We start from the raw sequence: 12069 nt of genomic DNA, 5'->3' as shown, positions 1-12069 counted from the left end.
CTACAGCTCAGCATTCAACAACATAGTGCCCTCAAAGCTCATTACTAAGCTAAGGACCCTGGGACTAAACACCTCCCTCTGCAACTGGATCCTGGACTTCCTGACGGGCCGCCCCCAGGTGGTAAGGGTAGGTAACAATACATCCGCCACGCTGATCCACAACACAGTGGCTCCTCAGGGGTGCGTGCTCAGTCCCCTCCTGTACTGCCTGTTCACTCATGACTGCACGGCCAGGCATGACTCCAACACCATCATGAAGTTTGCCGATGACACAACAGTGATAGGTCTGGTCACAGGCAACGATGAGACAGTCTATAGGGAGGAGGTCAGAGGACCGTGTGGAGCAAGGACACAAACCTCTCCCTCAACGTGATCAAGACAAAGGAGATGATTGTGGACTACAGGAAAAGGAGGACCGAGCACGCCCCCATTCTCATCGACGGGCTGTAGTGGAGCAGGTTGAGAGCTTCAAGTTCCTTGGCGTCCACATCACCAACAAACTGACATGGTCCAAGCACACCAAGACAGTCATGAAGAGGGCATGACAAAACATATTCCCCCTCAGGAGACAGAAAAGATTTGGCATGGGTCCTCAGTTCCTCAAAAGGTTTTACAGTTGCACCATCAAGAGCATCCTGGTGGGTTGCATCACTGCCTGGTATGGCAACTGCTCTGCCTCCAACTGCAAGGCACTACAGAGGGTAGTGCGTACGGCCCAGTACATCACCGGGGCCAAGCTTCCTGCCATCCAGGACCTCTATACCAGGCGGTGTCAGAGGAAGGCCCTAAAAATTGTCAAAGACTCCAGCTCCCCTAGTCATAGATTGTTCTCTCTGCTACCGCGCGGTAAGCGGTACCGGAGCGCCAAGTCAAGGTCCAAGATGCTTCTAAACAGCTTCTACCCCCAAGCCATAAGACTCCTGAACATCTAATCAAATGGCTACCCAGACTATTTGTATTTCACCCCCCCCCCCCCCTTATTTTACGCTGCTGCTACTCTCTGTTATTATTTATGCATAGTCACTTTAATAACTCTACCAACAGCACATGTACATAAACTCATCAAAAAAAGAAACGTCCTCTCACCTTCAACAGCGTTTATTTTCAGCAAACTTAACATGTGTAAAAATGTGTATGAAAATAACAAGATTCAACAACTGAGACATAAACTAAACAAGTTCCACAGACATATGACTCACAGAAATTTAATAATGTGTCCCTGAACAAAGGGGGGTCAAAATCAAAAGTAACAGTCAGTATCTGGTGTGGCCACCAGCTGCATTAAGTACTGCAGTTCATCTCCTCCTCATGGACTGCACCAGATTTGCTGTGAGATGTTACCCCACTCCTCCACTAAGGCACCTGCAAGTTCCAGGACATTTCTGGGGGGTATGGCGCTAGACCTCACCCGCCGATCCAACAGGTCCCAGGCGTGCTCAATAGAATCGAGATCAGGGCTCTTCGCTGGCCATGGCAGAACATTGACATTCCTGTCTTGCAGGAAATTACACACAGAACAAGCAGTATGGCTGGTGGCATTGTCATGCTGGTGGGTCATGTCAGGATGAGCCTGCAGGAAGGGTACCACATGAGGGAGGAGGATGTCTTCCCTGTAACACACAGCGTTGAGATTTCCTGCAATGACAACAAGCTCAGTCCGATGATGCTGTGACACACCGCCCCAGACCTTGATGGACCCTCCACCTCCAACTCAATCCCGCTCCAGAGTACAAGCCTCTGTGTAATGCTCATTCCTTTGATGATAAACGCAAATCCGACCATCACCCCTGGTGAGACAAAACCGCGACTTGTCAGTGAAGAGCACTTTTTGCCAGTCCTGTCTGGTCCAGCGACGGTGGGTTTGTGCCCATAGGTGACGTTGTTGCCAGTAATGTCTGATGAGGACCTGACTTACAACAGGCCTACAAGCCCTCAGTCCAGCCTCTCTCAGCCTATTGTGGACAGTCTGAGCACTGATGGCGGGATTGTGCATTCCTGGTGTAACTCGGGCAGTTGTTGTTTCCATCCTGTACCTGTCCCACAGATGTGATGTTCTGATGTACCGATCCTGTGCAGGTTTTGTTACACATGGTCTGCCACTGTGAGGACGATCAGCTGTCCGTCTCCCTGTAGCGCTGTTTTAGGTGTCTCACAGTACGGAAATTGCAATTTATTGCCCTGGCCACATCTGCAGTCCTCATGCCTCCTTGCAGAATGCCTAAGGCACGTTCACACAGATGAGCAGGGACCCTGTGCATCTTTCTTTTGGTGTTTTTCAGAGTCGGTAGAAAGGCCTCTTTAGTGTCCTAAGTTTTCATAACTGTGACCTTAATTGCCTACCGTCTGTAAGCTGTTAGTGTCTTCACGACCGTTCCACAGGTGCATTTTCATTAATTGTTTATGGTTCATTGAACAAGCATGGGAAACAGAGTTTAAACCCTTTACAATGAAGATCTGTGAAGTTATTTGGGATTTTTACGAATCATCTTTGAAAGATAGGGTCCTGAAAAAGGGACGTTTCTTTTGAAACCTCAATTACCTCGACACCGGTGCCCCCGCACATTGACTCTGTATATAAATATATATATATTCTCACTATTGTTATTTTACTGCTGTTCTTTAATTATTTGTTACTTTTATCTCTTACTTTTTAGGTATTTTCCTAAAACTGCCTTGTTGGTTAAGGGCTTGTAAGTATGCATTCCACTTTTGTATTCAGCGCATGTGACAAATAAAATGTGATTTGATTTGATTGTGTAACGATTTAAATAAATGACTTTTCATTAGATAACAAGTTGTATGTGCTATCACCTGTGCTGCATGGTGATAGCAGGAGAGTGTGAAGCGAGACCAGTAAAACACGACATTCCACAGAGATAGCGTCTCTACAGCGAATTAGAACACAGGAGCCTGTGACAGTCAGGACAAGACCACTACCATGTAATGCTAGTGAAGACGAGGGTGTCTATTCCCATGCAAGTGCACACATGAATACACAGATACGCAAATGGACACACACAGACACACACACACGTATAGACAAACACACAGTGGACTGTGCACAAACACACACACACACAGGCAGTCACACAAACAGAAACACACAGACACACACACACACACACACACTCTCACTGACAACACATACACAAATCACATTCCACTCCATCTCCCCCCCAACACCACCTCCTATCCACCATCTGGCTGTTTTGAGGCTCGGATGTCTCTGGGGTAAGGTGAGCTCAGAGGGGGATTGTGTGCGTCCTCTGGGTGGTGAAAGCCATGTAAGACTGTCTCCACTGAGCTGTAACAGCCCTAATGTCCCTCTGTGGTCTGTCATGGTCTCAGGCATCATGGTCTCAGGCATCATGGTCTCAGGCATCATGGTCTCAGGCATCATGGTCTCAGGCATCATGGTCTCAGGCATCATGGTCTCAGGCATCAGAATGGCGGATGGGCCATCTTCCTCAGTCAGGCTTCGAACATTGGCTGGGCTGGAGGCAGGCTGGGGGGTCACCACTATCACAAAGCCTTTAGAGCTTATAGTAGCCAGAACAAACATATATTCACGATTTCACTAATATCATCAAATCAATCAGAGCACTTTTTTGGTTAATTCAGTAGTTTTTACCTGATTTAGTAGAACCCTGTTGAAAAATTATGTTAAAAGTATAATTTATATTCCAAAAACATACATTGACCATAAGAATCTTAATGCTTCCTGTTGTCATTACTTTTTGATTTATGGCCCATTGTCAAAACACCAGTTTTAAATTCATCATCAATATGCTGAAAAAAGTTGTGATATTTTGAAGACCAATAAATATAAGTTACTCCCTAGACACACATGTCACACTTGTGTTCAGATTATTGTATTTAGCTAAATGAGTGCCCTATAAACAGCACACGCACCAGTATTTACCAAGCGGTCACTCAAGACTGGAATTGATTAGCTTGTTCTACTGTAATCAAAAGCAAGGGCAAATTAATCACTCACATCAGTATTGTATTGAAATCAATTAACTTGGGTATACTGCATATACAGTATCTGTCGATATATGAGAACCTGTTGTAGTAATATGTAGGCGATGTCATGGCAACGTTGGCTAGAAAAGATCATGTGCAGAAACACACCATTGGGTCTAACGGTCGCGCCGTGCCGTGCCGAACTGTGAAGAAACACACCATTGGGTCTAACGGTCGCATCGTGCTGAACTGTGCAGAAACACACCATTGGGTCTAACGGTCGCATCGTGCTGAACTGTGCAGAAACACACCATTGGATCTAACGGTCGCATCGTGCTGAACTGTGCAGAAACACACCATTGGGTCTAACGGTCGCATCGTGCTGAACTCTGCAGAAACACACCATTGGGTCTAACGGACGCATCGTGCTGAACTCTGCAGAAACACACCATTGGGTCTAACGGTCGTGTCGTGCTGAACTGTGCAGAAACACACCATTGGGTCTAACGGTCGTGTCGTGCTGAACTGTGCAGAAACACACCATTGGGTCTAATGGACGTGCCGTGTCGTGCTGTTCCTGTCCTGTGCCGTGCTGTCCTGTGCCGTGCTGTCCTGTGCCGTCCCGTGCCGTGCTGTCCCGTGTCGTGCCGTCCCGTGTCGTGCCGTCCCGTGTCGTGCCGTCCCGTGTCGTGCCATGCCGTCCCGTGTCGTGCCGTGTCGTGCCGTTCCGTGCCGTCCCGTGCCGTCCCGTGTCGTCCCGTGTCGTCCCATGTCGTGCCGTGCCGTCCCGTGTCGTGCCGTGCCGTCCCGTGCCGTCCCGAGTGTGCCGTGCCGTCCCGTCCCGTGCCGTCCAGTGTCGTGCCGTGCCGTCCCGTGTCGTCCCGTGTCGTGCAGTGCCGTGCCGTCCCGTGTCGTGCAGTGCCGTGTCGTGCCGTGTCGTGTCGTGCAGTGCCATGCCGTGTCGTGTCGTGCAGTGTCGTGCCGTGTCGTGCAGTGTCGTGCCGTGCAGTGCAGTGTCGTGCCGTGCAGTGCAGTGTCGTGCCGTGTCGTGCCGTGCCGTGCTGAACTGTGCATATCCAGGCCGTCAAATCAAAGGCACTCCATCAATATGAAGTTGTTTTGACTAAAATGAAAACGTGTCAGTTTGTCACTCTCACGAGGTTGGAGTAATAACATGTTAAGACATTGGGTTTAATCTGAGTTGTGTCTTTAGAACAACTAGGGAAGAGTTTTTCACTTCCCCAACTCCAAACCGCTGTATGGACTGCTGAGTCTGCTGAGGCTGCTTTGCAAAACCTTCCCAGAGGTATCGTGATGTTGGGCCTTTATCGTGATGTTGGGCATTTAGAAAATGCTCTGGGTAAGTGTTAGATTTCACAAGTGTTATGAAGGCAGGTGCCAGGCCAGCAGCAAAGTAGAACTTTTCTCTCTCCAAGCACTCTAATGTACCCATTACAGGTTAATAACATCATGCCATCCAGTCTCTCACTGTGTGTGTGTGTGTGTGTGTGTGTGTGTGTGTGTGTGTGTTATAATAAAGAAATAATGCACAAGGAGGTGTGGTATATAGCCAATATACCGCGACTGTTCTTAAGCACGATGCAACGCAGAGTGCCTGGATACAACCCTTAGCCGTGGTATATTGGCCGTATACCACAAACACTTGAGGTACCTTATTGCTATTATAAACTGGTTACCAATGTAATTAGATTAGCAAAAATACATGTTTTGTCATACCCATGGTATACGGTCTGATATACCACGGCTGTCAGCAAATCAGCATTCAGGGCTCGAACCACCTAGTTTATAATAGCCCTATATACCACTCGGCTAACAACACAGGCCAGAAGTGTACACTATAGATGCTGCAGGATATGGAAAGTGTAGAATTGCATTCTACTTCACACAGCATTATAGGTCAGCAGATCAGCACTAGCCCTGTAACAAAGATGCATACAGGCCCACACACACAAGCACTCACACACACGTGTATGACGTATGACTGTGTTTCACCCCTCCTTCCCATACAGAATAAGGCTGTTTTTTCTCTTTCTCCATTTGGAGAGAGGGAGTGAGAGGTGAGGACTGGTCTTCTAAACCTCCATTAGTGACTTCTCTCTCTTCAACACAGATGGGGTCAAGGTCTCTCTCTCTCCCTCTCTATCAAACACAGTCAATTTAATGACAAAAAAACTACATCTGTTTGCTGAATCTACTGTAATGCTGCCCTCTTCTTATTCCGACATCATACAGACACTGCCTAGAGAGAACTGGGTCAGTGTTATTATACTAGGAACTGATATGACAGAGAATGTGTTGGTTTGACTGGAAGATGCCGTGGCGGTTGAAGCTCATGCATGAACATGTAGTAGTCGTTATTATCGTTAATCCACCGTGCCACTGGGGAGGTGTTATTACAGTATCGCTGGTATTCAACACCTCCTCCTGTGGGCTGGTTACTATACACACACCTGTTGTCTTCTGGGTTGGACATCTCTCTCTCTCTCTCTCTCTCTCTCCCTCCATCTCTATGTCCTCTCTCTGTCCCTTGCCCCTTTCTCTTCCCCTCCTCTTCCTCTTTCTCTCACTACCCCTCCATCTATATACCCCTCTCTCTCCTCCTCCATCCATACATCCATTTCTCTCTCCCAGTCAGCTAAGCAGCCTTAATTGGTTTAAGGGCAAACAGAAATAAGCAATGGCTCTATAGGTAGTGGAGAATTACCGCTATTGTTGTGAATAATGACACACACTTGCACAGAGAGAGAGGGAGTAAGAGAGCGAGATGGAGAGAGAGAGATAAAGAGAGTGATGGGGCACTGCACATGCATTTTTCCAATAATGGCATGCAAATACCTCTTCTCTCTGTCCTCTCTATCATCCCGCTCTTGGCCCAGCCCATGATGATTTACCTACTGTATGTCTCTGTGCTTTTCCTCTCCTCTGCCATGTGTGTGTGTGTGTGTGTGTGTGTGTGTGTGTTTGTGTGTGTGTCCTTTCCTGCCTGCCTGTGTGGGTGCTTGCCTACAGCCCCCAAACGATCCCTCACACGCAACCAGAGCCACAGCCAGCCAGTCATTTCTAATGTCCTATAAACAGGTGATATGATCAGGGTTTTCTGACCCGGTCTCTCTAACATCATGACCTTTCAGTAAAGCCATGGCTGCCATCAATCTGCCATCAGTCAGACAGATGTCACCGTGTGTCTCTGTGTGTCTACCATTCCATCCACCACATATCAGTCTAGTAGAGGGGCTACTCTCTATTCATCACCAATCTGTCCATATGGTCAGCGGTGCCCCCCCCCCCCCCCCCCGACGCACACACAGTCTCACAAAGACACAGTCTCACACACACACACACACACGTAGTCTCATACACACACAGTCTCTCTCTCACACACACACATAGTCTCACATACACACAGGTTGATCTCTGACACTGTGTTTGTGATTACGGGGCTGATGTGGTGATTAGGGACAGATAATCAGATTAACGGGGACACAGATCTGGGGAGGGATAATGTGGCAAGGGCCGTATGCTTGCTTGCTCTCTCTCACACACACACACACACACACACACACACACACACACACACACACACACACACACACACACACACACACACACACAGTAACACACAGAAAGAGAGAGAGTGAGGCCAACAGATTGTAGATCATATCAGCTAACATCTTAACCTGCCCGTGAGACAATCTCCTTTCAATTAACCAGCCTAAACAAGGAAATCACTCTCATCCCTGGTGTTGCCTGGGTAACCCAATGTGTCTCCCCTACCCATCTGTTCTACCCAATACCCAGCTTTGTCTTTCTGGACAGACCTTTAAAGCTACAGTCGGGGATTTCGGGAGCTGTTCAATGGGTTGTGTGTGTGTGTGTGTGTGTGTGTGTGTCTGTGTCTGTGATAGAATACGATGAATATAAACAAGCAAGCAGCGCTTTCCTGAATTACATAGCAACACTGAGCTACCCAGGCAGCGTGAACGTTGTAATCATTATGAAAATAAAAGATGAAACAGAGATACTACGATCATGTAACGCCCACTGCACTTGCTAGTCTTTAATTCACTCCACTTGTTTATGCTAAGCAGAGAACCACGAGAGACCATCTGCTTTGGAGAGTGTGTGAGCATAGAAAGTGAAGTTTGAGAACTCTTCCGTAGTCAAGAGGCTGAAGCATGATATGCATGCAGCACATACATTATGTCTAGTGCCCTAGTCCCTCGGCTCCTACACAGGAAATGAAGAACATGTTAAAGCTCTAAGAAGGGCTATTAGCCAAGGATGCTGATGGCACACTTGTCTGTTGATTTCCCTTACACAGTGTGTGCCTGTGTATCTGTCTGTGCCTGTGGGTGGGTGCCAAAGAGGACCAGACAGACCAGAAAACAAACAGAGAAAATGATCCTATTGTACGTACATGTAGCCACAGAGTTCTGATCTGGAGGTGCCTCATCACCATGGTTTGATCTGTGGCTAAACAGTTCCAGCAGCCATCTATAAAATCCCTCAGACAATCCAAAATCGCCCGATATTTATCCTACTGCTGCTCGGAGTTGGCGCTAAAAACAAATGATAAGCCTATGTCAGGACGTGACCCGAATAACACACGGAGAGGGCTAGCCTACACCCAGGCGCTGAGGACGACACTAGCAGATAGAAGAGCATACCTTCCTGTTATGTCACAGATAGCCTACATCAGGTAAGACTATAGATCACCACACAATTATCTCGTGGAATAATAAACCACCACAACAAAACAAATAAACCACATGTTGGCTATATTTTAATTGTGTAACGAAAACCTATTCAAAGGGAAGTTTAGAGAATGTGGTGATGATGTGCTGCCCTAGCTGCACTGCCTGCAGCCCAGAAGAACCAACAAAGACCATCATCAGTGCGTTGAAGGCTATTGCCAGACCCACTGACACAGTGAGACCACTACTCCGTCCTATTCGGAATCAAATAACCGGAACGGGCTTGACATGACCAACGTGCATTCCATCCCCTGTATTCAACTGACATCACAGAGCGCACGCTCTCACCGTTACAATGTGCATGTGCCATTCCATGGGAGAGCCGCGCGAGAGAGCCAGTGTGAGTTCCGGCGCGGAGCAGTCACTCCAAACCATCAAAACACAGCAATGATCATTCCCATAATTTACCTTCCATCGCAGAAACCGTGGTGGTGGTGATGATGACACATAAAACTGCAAACAAATCCACAGTCATGGCAGAAATGTATAGTCCACACAGTCTATATGCCTATCCACTGAGAACCACGCAGGACACGCACACAAAAAAATCGCTTCGGTTGTCACAGAGCGGTGTATTCATTCCAGTCAGTAAGCCCGTGTTATGAGAGTCACATTTCCAGCCGTACTAAAACTGTGTGACAACCTGTGTAGGACCCTGCCGAATGTATGGGATGGAGGCGAGTGAGAAGTGGGCAAGACAGCTTCTTTACACCCCGCTAAAGCGGCAGGGCCAATCACAGATTTAAAAGTGAAAATCGCTAACCAATCGCCAATGGTTTGCTCCTCCCTGCTGCATTGTGAAAACACAAAACTTTTCCCCGACCTATTTGAAACGGCAGGCGACAGCGTCAGCGAAGGAGAATAGCACCACCAATTGGTCCGTTTGGGTATTACATTATTAGATGGTCCCCACAAATTAATAGAGGACCTCCATTTCTCATCTCTCTCCTCTCTAACCCAATTGCTTTACCCCCTTTTCCCCATGAAAGTGTACACAGAAATGGTTAGATTACTTTACAGATATTACTGCACTGTCGGAACTAGAAGCACAATCATTTCGCCACACTCGCATCAGCATCTGCTAACCATCTGTATGTGACCAATAAACTTTGATTTGATTTGATTGTTCACTCCCAATCACTCATTCACTTCAACGATTAAAAAGCATAGGATTGGTGTTTGCATTTTGCTGAAGGGAATTCCCACCACATTCATTACACCCGTCCATTCCCTAAAAATATATGAGGGGGAGTGTTTAAGTGCTAAATGCAAATTTCAGGTAGAAGGGAGAAAACAGAATTGGTCTACTGTTTCTCTCACTCACAGACTTCCCCCTCCCTTACCTTCCCACTCCAGTGTCTTATGGCTGGCGCGTCACTTGGCAGTCTCTCTCTTCTATTATCTTAAATCTGAGTCCCAAGCACCATTTGCATTCATATTACTCTTTAATAGCCGTGGCAATAGATCCACAGACATCTCCTAATGGAAGTTATATTGTCAATCCCCAGAAGGAGCGATACTCCGTAGTAATTCATGGATTGATACAGTATTTCAATGACATGTTTCAAGGACAAAAGTACATGTTTTTGTTGTAGTGGGGACACTAGCATCAGTAATCTCTAAAAAATGATACTTTAAGGAAAATGTTTTTATATTTGTTAGTTAATTTAAAAAAAAGTTTAGTTCAAATTTTGTTTTATTGTCACATATGTAACAGTATAACTAATGTCCGTCCCCTCGCCCATACCCGGGCTCGAACCAGGGACCCTCTGCACATATCAACAACAGTCACCCACGAAGCATCGTTGCCCATCGCTCCACAAAAGCCACGGCCCTTGCAGAGCAAGGGGAACCACTACTTCAGGTCTCGGAGCGAGTGACGTCACCGATTGAAACGCTATTAGCGCGCACCACCGCTAACTAGCTAGCCATTTCACATCGGTTACACATACACATGGTTAGCAGGTGTTAATGCGAGTGTAGAGAAATGTTTGTGCTTCTAGTTCTGACAATGCAGTAATATCTAACAAGTAATCTAACAATCCCCCAACAGCTACCTAATACACACAAATCTAAAGGGGTGAATGAGAATATGTACATATAAGTATATTGATGAGCGATGGCCGAGCGGCATAGGCAAGTTGCAATAGATGGTATAAAATACAGTATTTACATGTGATATTAGTAATGTAAGATATGTAAACATTATTAAGATGGCATTATTTAAAGTGCCATTGTTTAAAGTGATTAGTGATCCATTTATTAAAGTGTCCAGTGATTGGGTGTCAATGTAGGCAGCAGCCTCTGAGTTAGTGATTGCTGTTTAGCAGTGTTATGGCCTTGAGATAGAAGCTGTTCTTCAATCTCTCGGTCCCAGCTTTGATGCACCTGTACTGACCTCGCCTTCTGGATGGTAGCTGTATGAACAGGCAGTGGCTCGGGTGATTGTTGTCCTTGATGATCTTTTTGCCTTACGGTTGAGGGCGGTGCAGTTGCCCTACCAGGCTGTGATACAACCTGACAGGATGCTCTCAATTGTGCATTTGTAAAAGTTTGTCAGGGTTTTAGGTGACAAAAAAGCTCACATAATATAATTAGCTCACATAATATCATTTAAAAGCATGTATTAAGTTGTCTATAATATAATACATGTGGCAATAACTAATGTAGACATCAATAAATGGATTTCTACAGCTTAAAAATATTTTTTACAATGGTGGAGGAGTGCCAAGATGGAGGCAAGTTGAGCTATCGGTCATCTAGTGTAGTAATGTGTGTCATTGTTGTATATTTGATGAATTTGTACCTTTCCTCTGTATATAGTGTTTTTTTGTGGATTGTGTGCTGTCCTGTTCACTGTTGCAATGCTATGCCTTTTGGCCAGGTCGTCATTGTAAAGGAGAATTGGTTCTCAATTGACTTACCTGGTTAAATATAAAATAAAATAAATATCTGGTCCCTTAGTTTAGAATTCTTCCTCATTTATTCAACGTTTGGGGATATTAGAATCCTCGTCTTAACCGTTTACCTTCAACCTTGCCTCTCCTCACCGCCTCGTCCTGTTGTGAGATCATGAGTGTATATGTTGCAACAGATGGGGGACACAAAGGGTTGTTTCCTCAGGGATGTGCTGGGGGACCAGGATCTGGAAGAGGAGGGAGGTTATGATAATCAATAACCCCCAAACCCCAACACCTGTCTGGGGCAGGTTGGTCCAGCTCACTCTCCTGGAGCTGAGTCTTCCATGGATGGCCTGGTTCACTCTATTTCAACCTCTGCCTTCCAACTTCATCCCTCTATATCTTGGATTTGGGCCTCCCTCCATTCT

At 46.4% G+C, this 12069-nt stretch overlaps 1 protein-coding gene across 2 annotated transcripts in view; it reads right to left on the bottom strand.

Annotated features, from left to right (window-relative positions):
* The window catches only part of LOC139376024 (ephrin type-B receptor 1), a 325295-nt gene extending 315875 nt beyond the window's left edge, over window positions 1-9420 (bottom strand). The window contains exon 1 of one of the 2 annotated variants that reach the window (XM_071118102.1): window positions 9150-9420. In XM_071118102.1, the coding sequence (XP_070974203.1) occupies window positions 9150-9216 (67 nt within the window). In that variant the 5' untranslated portion in view covers window positions 9217-9420. The remainder of the gene's footprint in view (window positions 1-9149) is intronic. The other variant, XM_071118101.1, reaches the window with a different exon arrangement.
* Window positions 9421-12069: the final 2649 nt, after the last annotated feature.

This window comes from Oncorhynchus clarkii, chromosome 20 (genome assembly GCF_045791955.1).
Source record: "Oncorhynchus clarkii lewisi isolate Uvic-CL-2024 chromosome 20, UVic_Ocla_1.0, whole genome shotgun sequence".
NCBI classification, from domain to species: Eukaryota; Metazoa; Chordata; class Actinopteri; order Salmoniformes; family Salmonidae; genus Oncorhynchus; species Oncorhynchus clarkii.
Note: the sequence above shows the minus strand (reverse complement) of the source record. Positions and strands in the feature narration are given on the sequence as shown.